Source organism: Euleptes europaea, chromosome 1, assembly GCF_029931775.1.
Source record: "Euleptes europaea isolate rEulEur1 chromosome 1, rEulEur1.hap1, whole genome shotgun sequence".
Classification (NCBI taxonomy): Eukaryota; Metazoa; Chordata; class Lepidosauria; order Squamata; family Sphaerodactylidae; genus Euleptes; species Euleptes europaea.
In genome coordinates, this window is record NC_079312.1 from 95,441,595 (window position 1) to 95,467,024 (window position 25,430).

A 25,430-nucleotide genomic window follows, 5' to 3' on the forward strand; every position below is an offset into this window, starting at 1 on the left:
CTTCTCTTAAATAAAAATTGGGTGGTGCATAATTCTTTGAGCGATACTACTTGTTTTAATATAATAACATTTCAAAAAAAACAACAACACTAAATTAGGCTTTCCCCCTTGCCTGGACAAACACACAGTTGTTCTGTTAAACTAGAGAGTTATAGGTCTCACAGATGCCTTTTAGAATTGCTGCATTGTGCATGACATTTAATCTACTCTACACATTTTGGCACATTTACCATATTTTACAACTACTGTAAACAAAAGCTCAATAATGGGTAGGAGGGGATTCAGTTCCTTCTAGCTTCGCCTGTAAGTGAAGATGACATCATCCTTTTCCTCTTCCTACAAATCAGACTGCAGCTCCTGCAACACCCTGGGGAATGTATCCAAGACCTTCCATGCAAGCTTGCCAGCCTAACAGCTAGATGCTAGAGAAAAGGCTGACCTGATTCCAAATTGGCGCCCATTCAGAAATGAAGTTTCTTTATGTGACTGTGACGCAAGTTCCTTAATAAATTATCTGCTGAAGACAAGCCTCAAAATGCTGCTACAACAGAGGGAAATACATTTGACAGTTATCACAATCAAAGTATGATTGTAAAGCTAACACAATCAATGCTATCAAAAGATACCATCATTTTAAAAGAACTATAAATGACAGCAAATGGTGTAGTGGTTAAGAGCGGTGGACTCTAATCTGAAGAACCGGGTTTGATTCCCGAGTCCTCCACATGAGTGGCAGACTCTAATATGATGAACCAGGTTTGTTTCTCCACTCCTACACATGAAGCCTGCTGGGTGACCTTGGGCTAGTCCACAGTTTTCTCCAAATTTGCTCAGCCCCAACAGAAGGTGCCTGTTGTGGGGAGAGGAAGGGAAGGTGATTGTAAGGGGGTTTGAGACTCCTTAAAGGTAGAGAAAATCGGGGTATAAAAACCAATTCTTCTTCTTCATTAAATATCTCATCCAATAACCTAAGGCAAAGAGGAAGGGAAAACAGGATTAGGTGGAAAGAAACACAGCTTGTTCTTCTAGCCAGGATTTTTTAACAGGACTAAAACTGGTATCCTTTAAAATGAAGACTTGTGCTCTTTGTTAAGGGTGCTGTTTTAGATCAAAAACTGTGCCAAAACACGCGCAAGTTGCCATCATAGCACAATAGCTCACTCCAGGTGAAGACCTAGAAATGCCAGCTGCCCCAATTCTTCAGTAACACACTGAAGACAACCGTTTGATCATGTGCTCCAATGTGCTCTACACGGAAAAAGAAGGAAGTAGGAAGAAAAGTGCCAGTATGACAGCTAGCAAGTTACTTGCGCTTCTGTTAACCTCTGCACTCAGGAATGTGTTAAAGAAACTGAAAATACCTGGTGACTGAAAAGCAATATGCCATTCCGAAGAACAATGAAAAAATTATTTATATCCTTAAAAGTACAACCTACTACCATTTCAGTGGGAAAGGGCACAGCAAGAAGAGGTCACTGCAACATACACATGTGCTTGAAATGTATCTTTTGATCGCTAAAACAAAAAGGTTCAATAATTAAAATGATTGGCAAATGAGACAATATCTGACAGTGTCTCCATGCTGCACTAGCAAGCTTTATGGGATTTAGTATACACACACACACACACACACACACACACACACACCTTATAAAAATTAAATACAGCCCATGAATTATTGTATTTTCAATTACATTCATCACACTTTGGGTTCTAAATTTCTGTTCTGAGCTTTTTCACCACTGCAGAGGCAAAAGTATTGGAAAAAAATCCCTATGAACTGCTTTCATTTCCTCCTTCATAGTGACATTATGTTCTGAAACAGGCTGTTTTAATGTACACTAGTTTTCACTGCATCTAAAACCTTGCTGCCATGCTGTAGAAAACAATTCTACAAAAAAGAGCACAAAGATTCTACAGCAATATGAAAATGTAAGCCATCCTATGGGAAAAAGGAGAGGGGGGAGAAAGAGGGAGGGAAGGCAGGAAGGAGAGGCAGGAGGGGGAGTGTAAGAGAGAGGCTGTCACCAGAACTAAAATGATGTAAGCTTCTAAAATTAGAATCAGCTATACACAGAGAACAATAAAAAGGCACCACAGATTCAATTTCCTTTATAGCTGTTGTAGCTACTTTTTTTCTCAGATAATGTGCTATATATGAAAGGTCATCTGCCATTTAAAACGTTTGACATTTATATTTTTTATAAAACTAATTTGAAATGTATATGAATTGCTTCATTCATTGCAGATTCATGGCTGTTTCATATGTTAACTGGACCCATGCACAGTATGATCAGCAAAAGCCATCTCTCTCTAACTCTGCAGAGACAAAACATGTATTTATATTTTGGCGTTCAACAGAAGCCACACTTACTTTTAGTAATAGGCATGTTAAAAATTATTCAGTCCTAATTTGCATGGCCTCTCTCAACAGAAAGAGAAACACTACATATGGCAATGTAAGTATGTATGTCATTCGGGACAAGTAGACAAAGACAGGTTTTCACACGCATCCAAATCTCATATCATAATCCAGTTTCTTTGCATACAAACCTACACAGGTTTAGAACACTTATAAATTCAGTGCCAACATCCAAATTTTTTGCCTCGGCTTAGACACTGGAACCCAAGCGAGTCCAAGGACTAACATACACATTGCTTTTCTCATGCACGGGCAACCATTTCAAACTGTCTCCTCGAAATGTATGCAATAATGCACGACATCGCACTTATCATGGCATCCCTGTACTTGGTATACACAGTTTCCATGCTACCACTCCATTTCTGGAAGTGGTTCCAACTGATGTGAAAGAAAGACACATGATGCATGCTACTGTAGTAGAATGGAGAACACACTATGCTTTTAGAGATCCTTGGAATTTCTACAGGCATGGCAGAGCAGCTAGACGGCAATCACTGTGACCAACCCATCAAGTCATACTGATTCAGTTTTTCAGGAATGAACACAGGAACTCCAACAAAATCACAGAGTTCTATGACAGCAGACTCAAGTCAAGTTTATTAATAAGGTCGACTGACCAATCACGTGCCAGCACATCAAATTTTCCAGACACAATAGTTTTGCACTGCAGAATCACAGACTGCCCATACATATAAAGGTGTAAGGTCAATGAAAGCAACTCCTGGTTAAAATTATCATATTAAAGTAGATAAAATTGTAAAATAGTCTAACAATCATTCTCCAATAAAGCTCTGTGTATTTTAATAGCAAAAGCGCAGAACTTGGCAGTTTGGAGCGTAAGTTGAGGGTCTTCTCCTAATAGGAGCTTCTTTGCCAAAAGCTCAACTGACTCATCAGAGAAATTACCAAGTAGGGACAGCAAAGACTTTCATTGTCAAAGCAGGGAATGGTGAAGACCCTGTTCACATGGAACTCTATGTATCAATCAGTCTTGGAGACACAAGAACTGAAAGACATGCCCACCAGATACAAGTTGCCATGTAACACTGGATCTAAAATGAATTATACCTTTCTTAATCCATTGAATGGGTTTAGAGAGGTGTAATTTTATTTAGGATTGCACCATTTGTTTACTGAGATGTCACTTAAATTAAAGGTCAATGTTAAATCTTTTATTCATGTGGTGCGGCGTGCAAACTATCACCTGTGGAGTGAAGCTGGCAAAAATAGGATGCCAGCCTCCAGGTGGGACCTGGAGAATTAAACCTCATTTCCAGACTACAGAGTTCAGTTCCCCTGGAGAAAATGGATGCTTTGGAGGGTGGACTCTATGGCATTGTACCCCACTGAGGTCCCTGCCCTCCCCAGATTCAAATATCCAGGAGTTTCCCAACCTGGATCTGGCAACCCTACCCCCCATCCCCCATCAATGGCCAGGGAGGACAAAGCAGCACTTGCCACCATCCCACTCCTACTGCAGCCTATTGAACCCCATCAAATTCTGCTCCGTCTAAAAGTGTAGGGGAGAGAAGAAATAATCAGTGGGGAGGAAGAAATAATCAGAATCTGCTCTTAGCTCTTCTGCCAACAACAGTGCTATTCTGCACATGACAGATAGGTTAGGTTCCTCTCCCTAACAGCGACACAAAGTTAGTGAAAGGAAAAACAGGAAAGTTGAAGAAAGCAGGTAGGGAGTTGGGAATGAGTCTGGCTGATTGAAGTATTAAGCTGACTGAGAAAGGGGCAATTTGTAACAAAAGATCCCAAATGATGGAATAAGGAAATAGTTCGAAAGTTCAATTGAAGAAAACCTTGTAACTTCTACGTGACTTTCCTCAGTGTTATGTTCAAACCATAAATTAAAGTCAACTCCTTGTTTGTTTAATCCTGTGGGTAATTCTTCTTTTACCACAACCAGAATTAAACAGTAAAAGAAGCTCAGCAATTAAATATTGAGAAAGTTCTCATGCTAAATAGGTGTCAAAGCAGCATGTATTTTGGTTGGAGCAGTTATGAGTGTGAGGGAAATTAACTTCCTTACACAGAGAAGGAAACCATGTACTGTTGGAAGATTTCAAAGAAAGTTTTCCAGGAATCTAGCACATGCGGTTAGAAGTCAATGAATGTTTTGAAGTAGTTAGGACATCACCCACCTGCATGCACAATTTCAGTTTCATCAGTGGTAACACTTGGAAAAACAACTGAGAGGAAGCTCTCTTCCCAAATATGAACACCTCACTATTTCATTTCAGAATAACTAGAACATAAGAGGAGCCCTGTTGGATCAAACCAGAGGTCCATGTAGTCCAGCAACCTGTCTCACACACTGGCCAACAAGTTACCCTGGAGGGCCAACAACAGGGCATAGAGGCCAAGGCCTTCTCCTGATGTTGCCTCATAGCACTGGTATTCAGAGGTTTACTGCCTCTGAATGTGGAAGTTCCGTTTCGTCTCCATGGCTAGTAGCCCCTAGTAGAACTATCCTCCATGAACCTGTCTAATCCCCTTTTAAAACTGTTGATGCTTGTGGCCATCATTGCATCCTCTTGCAGCAAATTTCACATTTTAATCACTCCTGTAAAGAAGGATTTCCTTTTGTCCATCCTAAATCTACAGCTTCATTTGATGCCCTTTAGTATTTTGAAAGAGGAAGAAAAAGTTATCTTTGTCCGCTCTCTCTACCCCGCCCCCCCCCACTCATCTATTTTCTAAACTGAAAAGTCCCAGACTCCTCAGCCTTTCCTTGCAGGAAAGGTGCTTCAGCCCCCTAATCATGCTGGTTGCCTCTTCTGTACCTTTCTGCACTGTTACCCAGACATTCATGACTTTTACCTAGCAGGACCAGAGCCCCATGGAGAAGCTCCAAGAGCAACTGCAAACAGTGTTCCAACATGAAACTCTTTATAAGGAATGGTTAAGTATTGACTCAGTGACTACATCATGACAGTGGGGAGAAAAGGTTGCTAGGATGAATAGCAGCAGGAAACAACAACAACAATAAAAGGTTATATCCTGAATGCAGTGGAGGAATAGCTGCATGGGAAGACGTTAAGAAAAATTATTAGTAAGTGAAGAGCCAATCAGCATGAGCTGCGCATCGCTGACAGTGCTAAATCTCCTCTGTGCTGGGACTGCTTTCAAGGCTGACCTGTAGGGCTTCAACTGGAGATCTTATGCATGCTAAGTCATACACACAGTGCTATGGCTTTCTCTGCTGTCTTCCCTGTCCTGGTATACTGGGCTGGTTTCAACATCAGGCTCAATAATGGATTTCAAAGGCCTCACAATATTCCAAAGGCTAGGGATGTTAGAGAAATGCTTTCTAGTATGAAATGTGAGTTCTTTTCTTGCCTCTTCCTTATTTACTCCTAATAGTCAACAGCTGTCCAAAACATGAGCACTGTCTTATTCCCATCTTCTCCTTGGGTAGGATTTAGATCTATTCTGTCCAGTTTATCATCTGGGTGCTTTTTCCCACTAGGCTATTTGAAAGATGGCAGCCTTCTGAAGCTTTGTGTTCTTTCATGCTGCTCTAATGCATACATTTTCCTTCCCTTGTAAAAGGCAGGTCCTTGGGAATCTGAGGTGGAAAAGGCAGTGGCCTTTCCCTTATATCAGGGTTCTCCAACATGGCACCCACATGGTCCATGACACTCCTAGGCACTACACCAAGCATCCACTATATGCTTCAGGAAAGTAGGTGCAGTATTGTGACAGAAGAATCAGCTGAATTCACCCAAAGTATAAGGCCTTTTAACTAGGATAATCCTGACAGCTCTGGAAAAGGAGCCAGGGCCCTTTAAAAGGAGTGGGTTAGTTGTAAGGTCGTGGGGCCTAGGGATTACCAGAGCAGTGGAGGACCCCTTCCCTCCTCCCCGGTCGTCTTCTTTCTATGCTTTATCTTCCCTTCTCACTTTGGTCATCCTTGTGTGTTGCCTGACTGTTGCCAATAGTCACTTGACCAAGGCCAATATTGCTTACTCTGACAGCATCTCTCCGCATTGTCCAGTAGAGGTCTTTCACATAACATCCTACTTTTAGCAGGTGGTGCCAAGAACTGAATCTGGAACCTTCTATATGCAACACAGAGGCTCTACCACTGTAACACACCCCTCCCTGAAAGGCCATGGATCAAAGTGCTATGCTAAGGAGGTAGAAGCAGGTGATTTCACACCCTTCTTCCTCCTCAATGCAGCCTCCCAACCCACAAGGGTCTCACAACCCCAGAAATCCACTTTCCCAAGGACTGTGGAGGTAACAGAAGGAAGATAAGATCTACAAATTTTGCATCCTTAGATTGCTGGACCCAATCTAATCCCTTCACTTGTAGTTTGTTTGTTTTAAATTATAGGTCCCCTTAATATTGCATTTTCATTCCTTAGGCTTTTTTTGGTAACTGTTTTATAAAAGTACATTCACAGTATGCATACTCTGCTATGATATTACTACTTTGGGATTTTAATGTGTACGCGTGACATATATCTTTAGAAAAATTATTCATTGTGATTACCTTTACAAACCTCTCAACACTTACACTATCTTGCTTTTGATGTAAAAGTAAAACTGAAGGTTTCATGAGTCTACTGGGTGGCCAGGATAGTCCAAGATGGCCATACAATAAATATTTATTCCTTACCAATCACAAAGGCTAAACATGTATTTCTTTTTTTTTAAGTTTCAGAGGGTAGCTGTGTTGGTCTGCAGCAGAACAGCTAGATTCGAGTCCATTAGCACCTTAGAGACAAATACGATTTTTGGGGTCTAAGCTTTCAAGGGTCAAAGCTTCCTTCATCAGTATTTTTTTTTAAGGAAAGAGGTGTATCACGTAGGTGTTCTGGGAGGAAGTTCCAGACATAACAGGGATATGCCTACCATGGCCTGGATTCAAGGACCCCTTCCATGCACACTTCCTGCTACAGACTCTTACAGCAACCAGTCCTCTGGGCCATGGACCCTCTGCATCAGCATGTAATGGTGAATGATAATACACACATTCTGTACTTGGAAGTATTTTTGTCTTAGGCAACTTTACATTCTAGGATGTAGGAAGTAAATTACAGTGACAACATTTCTCAAATATCATACCTGTCAATTCAGCTTATAATATATTTTAATACATAATAAAAACCTACAAGCATTAGAGTGATTGTGAAGTCGTTCAAGGGAGTTATCTTAAAAAGAAGCAATAAAGAAGTTGCTAACCGTTTTTGCATTAAGAATAGATAAACATTAAATCTAAGGAATCTGGCCATATTCCAGGTTTGATACATACTTTGGCCTAAGTCAAATAAATCTTTTGATTCAATTAGATATAGAGTACTCTACAACTGCTATGCAGTCCTGGTTTGGTTGCTGTTAAGCAGTAGAATGATTTGCAAGTATTGATCACATTCTGGGAGTAGGCAATCACAGGTTGGCACTTCCATCTCCCTTCCCATCATGAGTAAAATAGGCAGATGGAGACAAAGCACTACTAAAGTAACCAACCACAGTGAGGCTATAAATAGACAGTATATAGCCTTAGGAGTGTCCATTTAATCTTTTAAAAATCAGAACAGAATTTTCCTATTTCTTAAATTCTATTATGTTTCTTAAAGTTCCCAATAGCAAAAGGACTCTATTTTTCTGAATTCAAAATGAAGTCCAGTTCTCACATAAATTAAACCTGCTACTACATCTGCTCGTGTACAGATGTTGCAAAGAAAAAAAAGGTGGGGGGGGGAAACATGGGTAGGAAATTGGCCAGACAAAAAATGTAACCTCCCAATAGAAAATAACTTGGAGAAAGGGGGAAGCGAAACTGATATTGTCAAGATGCCTAATCCAAGAACACCCCCTTGGGATGGGGCAGTTGACCAAAACATATTATAAAAGCCTGAAGTGTGAACCCTCAAGCCTCAGCTGGTAAGGTGCTACCAGTCCCTTTACTACCCAGTCAGTCAGAGACCAAAGGAGAAGCCTCTGACCCTCCTGGGACTAAACTCAAGAAAATCAGCCTTGCAAGGTAAACTGCTTACAAGGCAAGTTTCAGAAACAGTTACTCTGGTAGCTGTAGCCAATCCAGGCTCAAGTACTGGATTCAGATTGAAGCCTCCTTTAACCTAAGACACCACAAGATATAATTAAAGTGATTTATTAAAATTGTGCAAGGAATAAGAATACAAGAGCAGTGAGCATAAAATAACAAAGCTAAGATTAAAAGACTTACTAGACCAGGGGTGTCAAACAGGCGGCCCGCGGGCCGAATCCTTACCTAAGTTTCTGCAAGACAACAATTTGCTGAGTTTCAGTAAGGAAACTTCCATCTTGACTATGCCTCCAGCCTGAACCAATGTTTAAACAGAACAAGAAAATGCAATAGAAAACCAGTTTCTTGGCAGATATTTCCTGTGAGTCCTCATGGGCATCAACTTGTTATATATCTAATAGCAAAATATGGTGTGTTTCTGTGGTTCAAAATATTCACAAACAAGGTGAATTTCAGGGTTTGGAATTTTTAATTGCTTAGCAAGCCAAAATGATGCCCAACAAATGGAGCATCAGGAGTGGGGAGAATAAGAAATTAAAAAATATATTTAAAAAAAGAGTGGGGAGATGAGATGGGGTGTAAGGAGAAATACTGTGGAAGCTGCAAGAACTAGAATTTTGTTTTAGAACAAAATGTCATGTTAGATTTTAGGAATTAAAGAGAGAGGATGTTCTAAGGCATTTTATAGATTGATTTATTATGACATAACTCTTTTTTAAAAAAGCTAATCACAAGAGTACTTCATCAAAATTAATTTGGTGATCTTGGTTTCCATAAGAATAAACTAATACCAGAAATAAGGAAAGACACTTCCTTGTCACCTTGCCAAAGATCTTAGCCGGCCTAGTTCTTCATGCTGTACTTTGGATGCCATTTTAAGCCTGTTAAGGTCCCTTTGAATCAGCAATCTGGCAGTCAGCCAGACAAGCAACTTCCTGTATCAGTTGACAACATCAGTTAACAGCACTCTAGGACAGATATGACTATTGCTCCTCCATACATCTTCTAAGTCAGACTGCAACCCCCCCGCCCCCCAACAACAACATTTCTGGTAAGCAAAAGTTCAAGGATTTTTTTTCAAAAGTTTACACTGTCATAGAATTTGCAGCACTTCTCTAAAATGCACTGCAACGCTCCATATAATCCACAAACAAACATTTTCTTCCTCCAAACACTGAGCTAGCAAATGAAGCAGCAAACGAGGGGTTCCGAGATAGCATACAAAAGTAGCTTACCACTTCCAGACTGCAGGAAATTAATTCACTGCAGTCAGGGCTTCTTTCTGCTAACAAGGTAAAAAAATCATCTGACTGCTGCATGAATACAAACCACAAATAAAAGATACTGAACAACTGAAACACTCATTTGCTTAGCTTCCTCACTAAAAAGCAAAACAAAACAAAAGCTACATCGCCAAACAAAGCAGTTTCCACTGAAGTATTTTCTGTTTAAGTGCTACGGCCCGGTGAATATATAAGCAAACGGCACCTGGTGGGCAGAAGCCTTTTTCTACTACCACTGGGTTGCAAGCATCCCCAAACTTGTAAATATGCAACTGGTGCAATTTTTAATTAGAAAGAAAGACAGACAGACAGACAGACAGACAGACAGACAGACAGACAGACAGACATCTGGATTCTTTACAAATCAGCAAGGCTCCTCCAGGGCAGCAGAATTAGGCCCACGAACATGTTGTGAAACAGCCCTGAGCCTTGCTTGCCAGGGGCGGCAGGTCACAAATCTAATAAACTAACTAATTGTTCCACCTGATTCAAGTAGTTTATGGGACTGGTCCCAATAGATCCATGCAGGACCCCACTGCTCACCTACTTCCACCGAGAAAATTGAGCATGTATTCTCACTCTTTGTTTCTTCTTTCATAACCAGTTACTAAACCATATAGGAATGTCCTCTTATCCCATGGATATAAAATCCTACTGAGAAGTCTCTGGCAAGGCACCTTGTTGAACATTCTGTGAATGTCCAAGTATTCAATGGCTACTAAATCACTCGTGTATACATGTTCATTGACATTCTCAAAGAATTCTAAGAGGTTGGTTTGGATGAGGTTTTTGAAATACACATAAAACTGCAATTTTCATCTCTGAGAGATAGGAAAGTAGCAAAAAAAAAAAAAGGAGGAAGAGAGCTTTAAAAACCTGCATGGGTGTCAGGGAGGAAAAAACAATGGAATATTGCACTCAACAAACATTTTTTTTTAAAAGCTGAAGTCAGACATTTTTGCAGATTTCTAAACACCTTTGCCTTTGGAGATAGATCACTATGGGTAGCTCTGGCTCACGGAAGCTCATACCCTGCCAGAAATTTTGTTAGTCGTTAAGGTGCTACTGGACTCTTGCTCTTTTCTACCTTCCTTTTTGGTCAGCCTTTCAGTGTTCTTAGTTAAGGCAGGGAAATATAAAATTAATTTGGTCTGTCCTAGTATTTTGAAATGTACAGGCCTAAAAAGTTAAAAATGAAGAAGTGTTACTTGCTGCTGAACAGGTGGCTCATCATCCTGGGCATCTGCTTTCTCACTGTTAGCTAGCCTTCCATAAAATCCATCAGAAAATGGTTGAAACCCCAGCTGTGATATCCCACGCATGAAACATTCACCCCACATCCATCTACTTGGCAACTAAACTTCTGTGGGTTTGATGACAGCTTTGAACATCCGTTCACTTTGTCAGGTTTTGTAAAATATATTTTTCTCTTAATTGTGAACCCCCATTTATTATCTACTGAAGAATATTTCTACCTTGCTGAGTTTCTCACAAAGTTGCTTTTATATATAACGTTCCTGCTTTTTTAATGCTCCAGTTGGCTGCTTAAAATACTTTGTTTTTCTTTTACTGTATTTGTTCTGTGCTGTTTTTTCTTCTTCTAATTTTCTAAATAGTTTTATTAATTTTATTGATTTAATAATGTTGACTGAGTTTATTGTAACTGTTTTTACCTTACTAAGAGCTGGCTCAAGCAGGTACCTGAAGTGCTTAAATAAATCTGAGTTTTAAAAGTCTCACCCTAACTAAAAACAGTCTCAAAATGCTTTGGACAGGACAAGCCTCCACTGATCTGTGCCTCTTGGAAGTACATTAGCATAATTCTTTGAAAGCTACAGGTGCTTTAAGGTGCCATGCCTCAAAAGCCATCTACAACTTAAAGTCTTACAAACTCAAATTTGAAAGTTCATCTTCTGTCTTCTGTGCAGGCACACATTGGCACTGTGCATGGGCAGGCCTGCCACAGAGAGATTTTTTTTTAGCTTAAAACACCACTGGGGGGGGGGCTGTAACTATAACAACAGTAACAGGTAAGTGCAACCCAGTTTTTTGTCCATCTCTTCATTTCATCCCAGAAAACACCCACATACAAAACAGCAAAAGGTAAGGCAAACAGATCAGATTATGGGAAGCAGACTTACTGACAGGTAGCTGCTAACATCCACATTGTCTGTGATGGTCTGGCGTTCTCCCTTCAGGTTAATCTTCCTAAATCTCCGCCGAGATTGTCGGCGAGGCCCTTCCCTCTGGAGGATGTTGTCTTCATTCTCTTTCGAGTTCTCCACCTGGAACACATGGTCAGGGTCCTGGTTAAACATCCAATTCTTCCATATCATCGAAAGCCTGTGTAATCTTACTAGGCTCATGAGGACAGGCTCAACATAAGTTACTAATGCCTGGGGGACTTGGTTAGAAGACGTTTGTGCAAGTTTTCTAAACTAGAGCTACATGACTTCAATTCTATTCTTACAATGAGTTGGGAGGCCACAATTTCCTTCCTGGAAACAGCGTTTAAGAAAGAAAAAAAAGAAAGAAAAACACCCTAAGAAAGGCCACCTAACTAGCAATAAAAAGTGCTCATTCAACTTACACTATGTATAAAAAATAAAATCGTTACACTGTCACAGGGTAGAGAGAGCTTGAAAGGTACATATTGATATTTGTATTTATCTCAGTTACACAGCGCTATATTTTCAAAGGCTGCTACTTCAGTGTTGTTTTGCTAACATAAAAGCAGGTCATACTCCATTTAAAGAAGTACTGGTAGATGTCAAGTCCAGCAATATTTCTTAACTGCATCTAATACCCCAATTTATCAGGTTACTGTCGTTCATATTGACCTCATGATCAGTGCTAATACTTTACAATATAAAGCATATTTAAAAGGGAAAGTTTCAGTCTCAACCAAACCTGCTAAAACCTTAACTCTACCAATGGTTTGAAAGATCATATTTTGGAAGGGTGAGTTGAGGGAGAAACATACTATCCTCTCGGGTCCATTTATGCTATAAAAAGAGTCCTGTCTCCCCATTTCCTTTTGAAATCTCGGCAGGAAATAGCACAGACAGACACATATATACAAACCACCAAGGAAAGAAGCACCACATTCTCTCTGTACTCATTTACTGTATGTTACAAATAAGCGAAAAGGTTGCAGCAAGGAAGGAACTTCATCTCTTTAGCTAAGTAAGGAGAGAAGTAAGATCAGCTAACACTGTTATTGTTATATCCATCCTCAAGCAAAAAAGTCTCACTAGTTATTGTTATATCCATCCTCAAGCAAAAAAGTCTCACTAGCCTATACTGTCAGTGGATAGTCAGTACAGAGTTTCCCCTCTTATTACTTTTGCCTCTATTTCTTTGCAGTCAACACAGGAATTAGTATTAAAACTATTACAGCAAATGCTTTGCCACCCAGCACTTGATTGTCCAAAATGCTCAGTTAATCAGCCTTGACCAGAGGGGAAGCTAGCGTGGGAGAGCATCTCCTTTCTTTTCCTTTATCCGTTAGAAGCTCCTTGATCCATTGATCTTGAGCAGCATGGGAGAGCCAGCATGGTGTAATGGTTAAGAGCAGCAGACTCTAATCTGGAGAACCGGGTTCGATTCCCCACTCCTCCACATGGAAGCCTGCTGGGTGACCTTGGGCCAGTCACAGTTCTCTCAGAACTCTCTCAGCCCCACCTACCTCACAAGGAGCCTGTTGTGAGGAGAGGAAGGGATTGTGATTGTAAGACACTCGGAGACTCGTTAAGGTTGCAAAAAGCAGGGTATAAAAACCAACTCTTCTTCCTCTACCTTCCTCAGCCACCATATCGCTGCGTCTCAAGGCACCTGCACACACCACTCCGGCCTCTGCTGCAGCCACCTTGATGCCTCTGGGCATTGCTGGGCTTCTCACAGCCAGCACTGCCAACTAATGTCATCCTTGGGTCCCTCCTTCCCCCTCAGCTCGCCTCAAGCTGTTGAAAGCCAGTTCTGCCAAAGCGCTCCTGGGCAGCTGGTCCACTTGCTTGCCTGCTGTATAGGATGGCTTCTTGGCTCAGACAAAATGGGAGGGTTCCCACCAGGTATGGAGGCTGACACCATGGCATTCCCAACAGGATGGGGTTTGGTTGCTGCAGATTCCTCTGGGTAGGAAGCAGGACAGAGCAGTAAGACTGAGCATCCAGGATATTTGATTAACCAACCTCCATTCCCCATAAGTGCCAGATAATAAAACTTTTACTGTTTTAGATCAACCAAGAGGAGCAGTCAAGACAAGATTAACTATTTTTCCATCCTACTGATTTCACAGGTCAAATTAAACAAACTCTTAAATGTTTCCCATTGAATTCAAAAGGAATTAACATTGCTAAACTTTGGCTGGATTATGTCTGAAACATGTTACAAAGGCCACTTGCACTGGCCCCAGCTGAAGTATAGGATCAGGTCCAAGGTGCTGTTTTTGACCTTTAAAGCCTTAAACGGTCTGGGACCCTTGTATCTTCGGGACCGCCTCTCCTGACATACCCTCAAAGGTCACTATGATAAACTAATGAGAACTTAATGGTGGTCCCTGACCCTAAGAGTGTGTGGCTGTCCTCAACGAGAGCCAGGGTTTTCTTGGCCCTGGCTCTGGCCTGGTGGAATGCTTTGCCTGGTAACATCAGGGCCCTGCAGGACCTTAAGGAGTTCCACAGGGAATGTACATATGTTTCTGTATTATTAAAAGGAAATATTTTACCATAAAGTACTTTCCATATGAAATACAGAATTATGATAGTGTTCCTCAGGTCTTGACATAGCATAAGCTGGGGACAATGGGTACTGATGACAGCCCCACTGCTGTCAACACCTCCCCTAACCCACCTGTTGGGGTAACCGAGGGCAGAGGGCTGGTATTGAGGCTGGAAGTGGTAGAAACTACTATTCCCAGCCATCACCATCCTTCTAGAGGTGTGACCAGCCCTGAGGTTGGCTTCCCATGCCCTGCCCCCCAGTGCCCCTTAAGGGGACTCTCCCCTTTTGGTCATGCAGGGAGACCACCCTGCACAACCTGCATTATGTTCCTCGGCCAATGCCTGAACGCCACAGGAGGCAGGCAACTTAGCTTGCCTGGCTCCACAGCCAAACCAAAGGAATCTGTAATATCCACACCAATCCAGCTCAGGGATCCTCAAATCATATGTCGTCATCCTCTGTGGGGCAGCGTACTCCATCCAGTCTGTAAAGACAGCCTCACTTGTGGTAAAGTCCTGGGTGTTCAATCACCCCAATCCATGGGCTAGAACAAGGCCCAGAGTGCCTTGGAGAGGTACATCCAGCTCCATTCAGCTGACTTAAGGGAGAAGTCCTGGGTGCTCAACCCCCTCCATAGGCTAATGCCAACAGAGAGTTGCTGAATGCCAAGCACCTCTTCGGCCAGCTCCTTTCAATCTGAGCATCAGAACAAGACTGCAGCCTGTAGGTCTGCATTCCCCACCCATTAAGTGATGGGCCAACCTCAGGGGCAGGCCACAGGAAGATCCCTGAGATCTGACTGGCTGACTGCCAGTGCTCGGCCCAATTGCCCAAATCATCCTGGGTCCCTCCCCCCTTACACACAAGGCACACACACACACACCCCAGCTCATGACTGGGAGCCTGTCTTGTCATCACAGCATGCATGAGGGCACTGTGGTTGTACTTAAGAGTTTAGAGCTCAAAAGGAAGTGGCAGACAATTGCAAATAGCAGGTTTTATCAAGAGCTCTTGCCTTAGAATAGCTTATGGTCAAAGATTTCCTGCAGGCGATTGGCAAATATCACTCCCCTCTCCTAGAAATCAATGGGATCCAAATGTTTGGCTATGTTGTCAAATACAGTTTTAGGATCAATGTCTACAACTCTTAAGTGTAATTTTTCCAATATTGTTCCAGAATGTAGGTACTTCTGTCTTTTTAAAAAAGGTAAAGCAAATTTTCTCACATGCAGAATCTTATAAAACCATTGTCTAGAGTCCAGCTAGTTAATATATATTATTCAAATATCATGTTATAATTTAATTTTTAGCACTTTTAACACATAAACTGCTTTACAATTTGCATTCTATTGGTCTTCAGCAGACACCTCTGAAGCACGCCACTATGGGAACAATTCTAAGCAATCCTACTCAGAAGTCTCACTTTACACACACACACACACACACACACACACACACACACACACAAGCCACATTGTGTTAAGTGCCATCAAGTCGTAGCCAGTTGTATGGCAACCCAGTAGGGTTTTCAAGGCAAGTGACCAACTGAGGTGGTTTGTCATTGCCTACTCTGCATAATGACCCTGGTATTCCTTGGTAGTCTCCCATCCAAAAACTAACCAGAGCCAACCCTGTTTAGCTTTTGAGATTGGACAAGATCAGGCTAGCTGGGGCTCCTTCCAGAAAAGTGCTGTTACTATGGCAGCCTATGCTTTTTAACTGCTTTACTGATGGCGAGAGAGAGAGAAAATCCCAACAGCACACCAGATTTCCTAGGTCCACATTTAACAACTATATGCTTAACCAATACTATTGGTGTTTGCCACAAATTCTTGAAAAACGACTGCAAAATTATACAAAACATCTAATTCAATGAGAATCAAAGATTAAGTACAGCAAAATTGGTTAACTTGCAAAAATGTATTACTACTTTCATGAAATTGTGGACAAAGCTGCTTTTTAGCAGAAGGAAGTTTAGTTTTAAAAAATACCCAGAATTGACTGGCTGGCTGTACATTATGAAAGCAAAAGGTTAAGAATGTTTGTTACCAGAAAAGCAAACACAATGAACTGTTCGTGAGAATTATAGTAACTACGCCCACCTGCTTCCTTCAGATATTGCTATTATAACGGAACTGAAAATACAATCAGCTGGAAAACTCCAATACAAACATATTTCATTAGTCCATTTGTCTTAAATTCTGTACTGCTTAGGAACCATTTGTATGCTTACTCGTAGGGTAGCAGCTCCAGCTGAAAACAGTTCCCTCTTTTTAAGAACACTGCAGGCTTTCAGTGAACTCCTGTGCAGAATACTCCAATCAAATCCCACTGAAATCAATGGAGTTAAACTTAAGTAAATTTGAACAGGACTGCACTAATGGCACCTACCTCAGCAGATATCCATGTGGCAAAATACACTATGCTATGTTTCCCCAAACTGATGAAGTCTACAAATATTTTTGGAATTTGAGAAATGGTAGTGGACACCACCACACAATATCTACCAGAGGGAAGAGCAAATCACAAAGGGCACTTTCACACCGTCCAAATAATGCACTTTCAATCGACATTCAATGCACTTTGAAGGTGGATTTTGAAGGTGTGTGAACTGGCAAAATCCACTTGCAAACAATCATTAAGGTGCAGTGAAAGTGGATTGAAAGTGCATTATTTGGGCTGTGTAAAAGTGCCCAAAGTGGTGTCCATTGGAGTGGAGCCATCACAATATGGCTGTCAACTGGAAGATGCATCAGCTCAGTTTTGCTTTCAGTTTTCAAATAAAGGAGAGGATTTTCTTCCTGAGATACAAACTAGGTGTCCATGGCCAAGTCTCCCTCTACTGTTGTCTTCACCAGCAGATGAAAACTTTTTTTGTTTTGTTTAGCATAGGCCAGATAACTGTCCTCCCTGGCTTTGTGTTATTTGAGATTATATATTTTATTAATTTATTTTATATTTAATGTTGAAATTATTTACATGCCTTTTAACATGTTGGTTTTTTTTTTTAAGGTAAAAAAATACAGGCTCAATAAAAGAAGGCCTCCTATTGTCCCGTCGTACACAATGGGTTTGTGAAGAAAAAGCAAGCTATATAGTTCCAAAAGATGATGCCAGCATTTATGGGTGCATTCTTCCTGGCTATGAAAGTTGCGTGTGTATTAACTGCCATCAAGTCACTTCTGATCTATGGCTATCGTTTGAATGAACGATCTCCAAAACGTCCTATCGTTAGCGGCCTTGCTCGGGTCTTGCAAACTGAGAGCCATAGCTTTCTTGACTGAGTCAATCTATCTCATGTTGGGCATTCCTCTTTTCCTGCTGCCTTCAACATTTTCTATAGCATTATTTTCCAGTGAGTCTTGTCTTCTCATAATGCAGCTTTAGCAGCTACACTACCAAAAGAGATTGTGCAATATCACCCTGCTCTCTCTTGTACTGGCAGAATAGATGAAAGCATCCAAACCAAGCATCTGAATATTCATTGCCATCATAAAAGGCTTTAAAAAGTACAACAAAAATCAGGGAACAGTACAGATGTGTGGTATGCTTCTCTGAAGCCATAGCTGGAGTTAACATGATAAGGTCTGATCATACCAACTGACAATAGGTTCTCATTCATAATGTACGAGAATGTGTTCAATGTTTGTTGACTTTCTAAAGATCTATCCTTACCACAATCATTTCAGAAGGCTCCAGTACAATACACTCGCAACCTCGTTTTCCTCCAGATTGCTTGCCAAAACTGAGAAGACAAAAAAAATAAAACATTAGCCCACATTAAGTTGAGACAGTAATAGAAAAGTAGAAATACAGTAGTGCTAAATGTTAACTGAATGGGACAGAACACAGTTGATCACATTTCACATGACCTTTTAAGGGGCTGTATGTGTGTATATATATATATATATATATATATATATATATATATATATATATATATATATATATATATATATATATATATATATGGAGTACTTTAAACAGTGGCATTTTTGTACTCTATGCCCTTATAGATATAGATATATATAGATAAAAGGGCATATACAAAAATGCCAAGATATACTGAGAAAGAGAAAAAATCCATCCTTAACCACATCTCAACAAGTGGTTACTTGTTTTCTTATACTGTTGGCATGGATTAACCAAAATGGCTTCCAATAGGCCAAAATCTTGCTCTTGGTTTAGGAAGGTCCCATAACCCATCACATATGCTGGAAGGGGAAAAGTACGAATATCTTACCCCACTGTCAAAGAATGGGCAATGCAAGAAAGAACATAAAAACCAAACCTGATTATATTGTTTTAAATATTTTGATTACTGGTATGTACTTGTCTGGGATTTTTCAGATGGGCAGCCCAATCCAGGGGGGGGGGCATAGTTAGTTGACAACTGGGGACAGCACAACTACGCCACCTCCTAAGAGGCTTCCCAGGCTGTAAATAAAATAAAATCTCCACTTTTTAAAAATCCCCATGAAACTCCCTTATTGAGTTTAACGGGACTACTACACCACCTACTTTGCAGGTGTAACTCAACGCCTGTAAAATGGAGCATTCCCAGGGCGAAAGGACTTTGGGAGCTGCCTAATGGCAGCTCCACTCCTGGGAATGCCCCCCCCCCCCCCGCCTGGATGCCAGCGCGACCTCTCATGCCAAAAAAATGCTGCCGGGGAGGGAGCACCGGTGCATGAGGCTCACGATGCTGCGTCGCTTCCCAGAGCCAGAGTGAGTCCCCCTGCGCCGGCGTCCATGCCTCTTTGGACAGCGCAAGTGACAAGAACACTGGAGTCATGCTGGCTCCTAAATGACTCCGTCTCCCCTTCAGGATTGCACGGTAGTTTTAAAACATGCCGTAATTATTTAAATCTATAACATTAGAGTAGTGGAAAATATAACAAGAACAATTTTATTATCATTATACATCTTGCAGCATTCTGTGCGTCAGGAAGTGTATTATTAGTTTGTAGAAATTTCAAGTTTTAGCAAGAGTTCTTCTATATTCTGCAAGCACAGCCAATCAGGTCTTCTCAAATGATAGTGCCCTGAGGCCTGGATAGCAAGGCTTGAGCATCAAACAAGAGCTGGAGGTAAGGAGCTAGAACTGGGGGCAAGGGGCTGGAGGCAAGGAGATGGAACAGGGACACAGGCTTACGCCTAGTGGACCAGCTGATCCAGCAAGCTTCCTCTGTCAGCCCAAGGCTTAAATAGGCTGACAGAAGAACAGCTACACCTGCAGCACCTGGGACTCATTCAAGCTTAACATGGGCCAGAATGCTGCAAGTGATGACATTCACCATGCTCTGGCCCAGGAGGTAGAGCCCTGGCACTCCACTCTGGGCTAGCTTGGCATGAGCCCTCTCCTGCTGGATGGAGGCGGACTCTGGTGGGAATACAGACCAAGTTCTGGACTGGTGTTTAGTTGCACCTGGACCTGGAGGAACTAAGGGACGTTCTAACAGAGAAGCTCCTTCTGCAGGCTTCTCAGGGGCAAGTTCTGGAGGATCTCCCACTGCAGATTCCTCAGGGGCCAGTTCTGGAGTGGATGGGCCAGGAGCATCTGCCCTGCAGGAGTCTTTTGCAGTTTCCTCCTCTCCTCCAGGCCATGCCTCTGGCTCCTCATGCTCCTCAGACACTTCTGAGTCGGAGTCCAGAGCCAGCTCAGTGGGGGTCATACCAATTCTCGTCTTAGACCAAAAAAAAAAATCACATAACTTATTCTGATTCTGCAGTAATATGAAAAAGTGATCCATGTCCATGACAATTCCAAAATGTATTTACCACCGGATATGATTCATCCAGAGAACAGAAGTTTCATTAAACTACTCTAAGAATGCCCAAAATCTTTTGAAGCAATGATAAGTTTGAATACTAAGAAGAATTATGATCAGTAGGAGCCAAGAGCATCATAATTAGAACTGTCAAATTCTCATTTTAATAATACATCACAGAAACAGAGCCCTTAAATGTAGCAGCTTTCATGTACTCACACATATGACTAAATATCCCTCTTTTCAATACAGGTATTAGCTCCCTGCATTTCATTGCAATTGTGCTTTGAAGTGGGCACAGAACTAAAATGGTTCCTGAGGGCAGGCTATTTATTGCATGGACAAAATATATGTTTCCCAACTCTGAGCTTGCTAGTTTGTATATGAATGCGAGATGGGAGGGACAAGGTACTTAAGCTTTCTCACATCAATTGACTTGAATTTGCAAACTTCTTCCCCACTTCCCCAGCCATTTTTTTCAGGCATCTTGCTATCTTGGAGTTCCACTGAGAGAAATATGAAAGAGGGAGAGGGGTAAACCCTTCTCCTCTCCCATCTCAAATCAAAACTATGTTACCATTAAAAGAAGTAGAAGAGGAGGAGTTGGTTTTTATATGCCAGTTTTCTCTACCTTTTAAGAATCAAACCGCCTTCAATCTCCTTCCCTTCCTCTCTCCACAACAGACACCTTGTGAGGTGAGGTTGAGAGAGCTCGAAGAGAACTGTGACTAGCTCAAGGTCACCCAGCCAGCTTCATGTGGAAAAGTGGAGAATCAAACCTAGTTCTCCAGATTAGAGTCCACCTGCACTTAACCACTACACTACACTGGCTCTTTTTTTTCCGGCTACCCTTTTTTTCCCCAACAGAAAAAATGGAAATTTTGGGGAGTACTGAAAAAACTCCTATGAAATGTTTTCTCTTTTAGAATGAGTGAAATGTTTGTAAAGACAAGGTGAGCATGCTGTAGACATATACAAATCTTAAATCCAAGATGCATTTCTGCACCTAGAAGGATTCCAAATCTTCATGAGGGGAGCATGTGGGGCTTTTTGCCTTTCTGTCAAACCACAGTGACACATTTACCCACAGGCTAGATAAAAAGTAGCTTGTTGCCCTACCTTGCTGGAGAGAGAAAAAAGATGAGAAGGATGTGGGAGAGAAACTGCACCAAAGCCTCAAAGGAAAAGTGAACGTTTCATTGAGAACTTTGGTCTCTCGTGTGGGTGTAAAGTGACATGAAGTCTCAGCTGACTTATGGTGACCCCAGCAAAGGGCTTTCAAGGCAAGTGAGAAGCCCAGGTGGTTTGCCATTGCCTTCCTCTGTAGTTCTTCTTGGAGGTCTCCCTTCCAAGTACCAAATCCTGCTTAGCTTCCAAGATCTGATGAGATTGCACTATACCAGTGGTGGCGAACCTATGGCACGAGTAAGAGGGGGCACTCAGAGCCCTCTCTGTGGGCACGCGCACCGTCGCCCCAGCACAGAGTTCGCCTGAGTTCGGCGCTGCGCGGAGGGGACGGCTCGCCTCGGGCACTGGCTGCTGGAGTGAGGGAAGGAAGGGTGCTGCTGCTGCGCTCTGAAGGCGCGAGGAGGAGAAGCCGGCACAGGAGTGCAGCGCGCCCGTCTCCAGGCTGGACGCAGCACCTTCTCCTTCCCGGCCCAGAGTTGGAAGAGCGGCTTCTCATTCTCCCGATCAGCGGATCCTGGGGGCCGACAAAGCCGGGACTGTGAGCAGAGGAGGACGGCGTGCCTATTGTTCCTTCCGGCACCAGCTGCGGGGTTTGGAGTGTTTTGGGGGGAGGCCGATCCAGGCACATCCAGCGGGACCTGTTGTTGCGGCTCCTGTCGTGGGCAGAGTAGGGAGGCGATCCCCCCCATCCGGTTCCTTCTCCAGGAGCGGGCCGAGCCGGCACGGCAAGTTCGCCTCATTATTTTCTGCTCGCCACGTGTGATGCTCACTCCTGATGCGGCCGCCGAGAGCCAGGGAAACTTTCCTCCAAACTTTGTGGTTTCCAGCCAAGAGCTCGGGAAAGGCCCTTGTTAATTGGGGGGGGGGCACTGAAAAACCCCCAGTTTCCCTATCCTCCTGCCCCCCCTCCCATTTTGTTCCAGTTTCTTCCGAGGAGACTTGGGGGGGAGGGATGAAAACTGGCAAACTTCCCGCAGCTTTCCAGCGGAACCGGGTTCTCCATCGCCCCCGGCATTTAGTACCTGGTGGTGCAGCAAGAGCAAGTTGTTTTTTCTAAACTAAAACCTCAGTATTCAGGTTAAATTGCCATGTTAGCACTTTGCGATAAATAAGTGGGTTTTGGGTTGCAGTTTGGGCACTCGGTCTCTAAAAGGTTCGCCATCACTGCACTATACCATGCTGCTTCCTCTCCTAGCTCTCTCTCAACAAATAGCAAAAACTAAGGTACATGTGCTAAGATAGCATAGGGTGAATCATCTTGCAGTTTTCTCTCAAGTATAGGGTATATTTGCAATTTTGCTTGTACAAAACAAAGGCACTTTTAAATTTCATAAATGTCAAATATTGATATTTCATATATTGAGTGAGTTATAAAGGATGCATTTGCTGTTGTTAACGCAGTAAAACTAGTTTAGGTTTGATGGGACAGTAAGTATGGCACATATTTCAATTTTTCCCAAAAAATGCCATTTCAACAATACTGGAGACTTGACATCTCTAGTTGCCATTGCAATAATTACAAACAGCATCCCCTTTTATCTAAGGTACTCAGTCCCCAACTTTTATTATCTGATTTTTCCTTGACTTTTTAAGCTTATATTGAGCCACAAAAAAGTTGTTGCCAATGCATTTCATATTTACATTATGAAAATCCATTTCACACTGTGCTTCAGGGAACACCATACTGCTCTCAAAAGACTTAGAATAGAATGTTTTCTCTCTATTGAGGTTAATAGCAGCTGTAGAGGGAAGGTTTGCACATCTGCATTGGGAAGACAGCAGATGCTTTGACACACAATTTGATCCTCATTGATCTCTCAGACAGAGAAATCTTAAATGCTTCCTAATCACTGATCATTCTCATCTCGTCTGGTTTGCTGCTGCCTGTCATTTGAGGGGAAGCATTTGACTCTTTCCCCCCTCCTCAGTCTGCTCTGTGGCATCCTTACAGAAGGTACAATAACCATGTCTGCTTCTCTTCTGCCGCATATGATATGGTCTAACGTCTGCCTCTACCAATCCTAGCATCAGCCTTCCAGAAAGACCAAGCTAAACAACTGGCTCTTGTCTCTGCAGCGCTCAGCTCTAATTATGGGTGTTCTAATTATTTGGGTGTTCTGTGGGAATAACTTCAAAGAGGCAAACTCATATAAATGATCAGATGAACTAGAATATCTGATCAGAAATGAGAATGGTATACTTCTGATTTTTTTAACTGACTGGGAGGTTTATTATCATAGACTAGCACAAGATGAAAAATGCTTCTTATTTCTAATTCTAATAATTTCATCTGAGAAACTCTTTTCTTCATGTTTAAATATTATAGTTCAGAACTTTTTTTACTAAAAGCAGTTAAGCAAAATGATCACTGCAAACTTTCTGGTTTCCTTCAGAAAACCATTACACTATTTTTGATCAATACATTCTAAGCTTCATAGATCCCTTTTCAAGGCAATAAAGATCACATCCCCTGTGGCAGTAGTGCATGATTGTGGTTTGCTTCACTTACATTTTAACTTCTTGTCTGTTTTGAAGAAATGCTCAAATGTATACATGTGAATGAAACAATTATTCCACATATGCACACACTAAGTAGGATGTTATTTGTCTGGCCGGGAAATTTCACTTCCTGACTTCCCCTCTCCCTTCCAAATTAAAAGCGGCTTTTCCTGTGCTTGAAAAATGTGTGCATTCCCCATCTTTAAAAAAATAATTTATCAATATTATGTTGCAAAAAGGTTTGATTCCTTTTCGTTTCTGAGACAGAATAGAATGTTCATGTCCCCTACAGAGCATTTAGTTCACAGCCTTTGCCATTTCCTCAAGAATAAAAAGACTGAAAACTCCAAACTCAGTTATTCACTTTCAGACCTTCCAAAAAGCTTAGGCTTCACATCAATGACAGCTGCCACAGAAATTCAATCAGTGCTTATGTGCAAGCTCCACAGAAATGAGTGAAAGTTAAACAAAATCTGCACTTAGCGGACTGCACCCCACACTTTTACTTATATGCTCCAATTCTTTTGATGTAGCAATTTCCAAAGACTGTTATATTTCTTGTCACAACTTTCACAGAAGAAATCCTATATAGGCTGCTTAGAATCTGCCAGGGTCTTAATGCCAAAGATGTAGCAGGGCAATTCAAATCACTATATATGATACAGCCTCCAGAGGAATTACTTTTTAAAGGGAAGAACTAGAGAATAATAATGCATGCACTCTGATAGAAATTTTGTTTTAACAAGGTCTTTCACCTTTCCCAAACTACTTTTTGAACTCAAGGAACATTTAAGAACAATGTGGGTGTTCTGTGGGAATAACTTCAAAGAGGCAAACTCATATGAATGATCAGATGTACTAGAATATCTGATCAGAAATTAGAATGGTATACTTCTAATTTTTTTTTAACTGACTGGGTGATTTATTATCATAGGTTAGCCGAAGATGAAAAATGCTTCTTATTTCTAATTCTAATAATTCCATTAAATACTGAAGTTGTCCTGGGCAACAGTTAAAACAACTGAAAGAAAGCTCTGTAGGACAATTAAATCTGACATATGCGGCAAATCATCCAGAAAGAATTCACAAAATGTTTATTATTAACAGATAACATCCATCTTCTCACTACAGCTCCAGTTTCTGTAACAATACTGTTATGCAATAGATGTTGCTGCTATAATTTGCGGTCCTAGAAAAAACCTATTCATGCCAGAAAGATACAACCTAAGAGTTTATTTTAAAAAAATCTTGTAGAATTGAACACTGTTGAATAAGATCAAGAAGCCCTTATAAGCCCCAGAATTGAATAAATCACATCATTTTTCAATACACTATTCCAATATACAACAGAAACAATTATTAGTCAGTTTTAAAAGATACATAAACTGGAATACCTGAATAAACTCAAACACTGCTTGTTGACTTAATCTGTTAATAGACTGGTCCATACATCTGATAAGAAATGTTTCGGCAGATTGCTAATCCTACCTTTTCCCACCCTCTTCCCATATGAAAAT

General features: G+C 41.5%; 1 protein-coding gene across 6 annotated transcripts in view; it reads right to left on the reverse strand.

Moving 5' to 3' along the window:
• RAPGEF6 (Rap guanine nucleotide exchange factor 6) overlaps positions 1 to 25,430 on the reverse strand; it is a 173,163-nt gene that overhangs the window by 98,201 nt on the left and 49,532 nt on the right. For all 6 annotated transcript variants that reach the window (XM_056854283.1, XM_056854265.1, XM_056854300.1 and 3 more), the window contains exons 5-6: positions 18,131 to 18,200; positions 11,875 to 12,018 (exon numbers count right to left, since the gene is read on the reverse strand). In XM_056854283.1, coding sequence (XP_056710261.1) covers positions 11,875 to 12,018; positions 18,131 to 18,200 — 214 coding nt within the window. The remainder of the gene's footprint in view (positions 1 to 11,874; positions 12,019 to 18,130; positions 18,201 to 25,430) is intronic.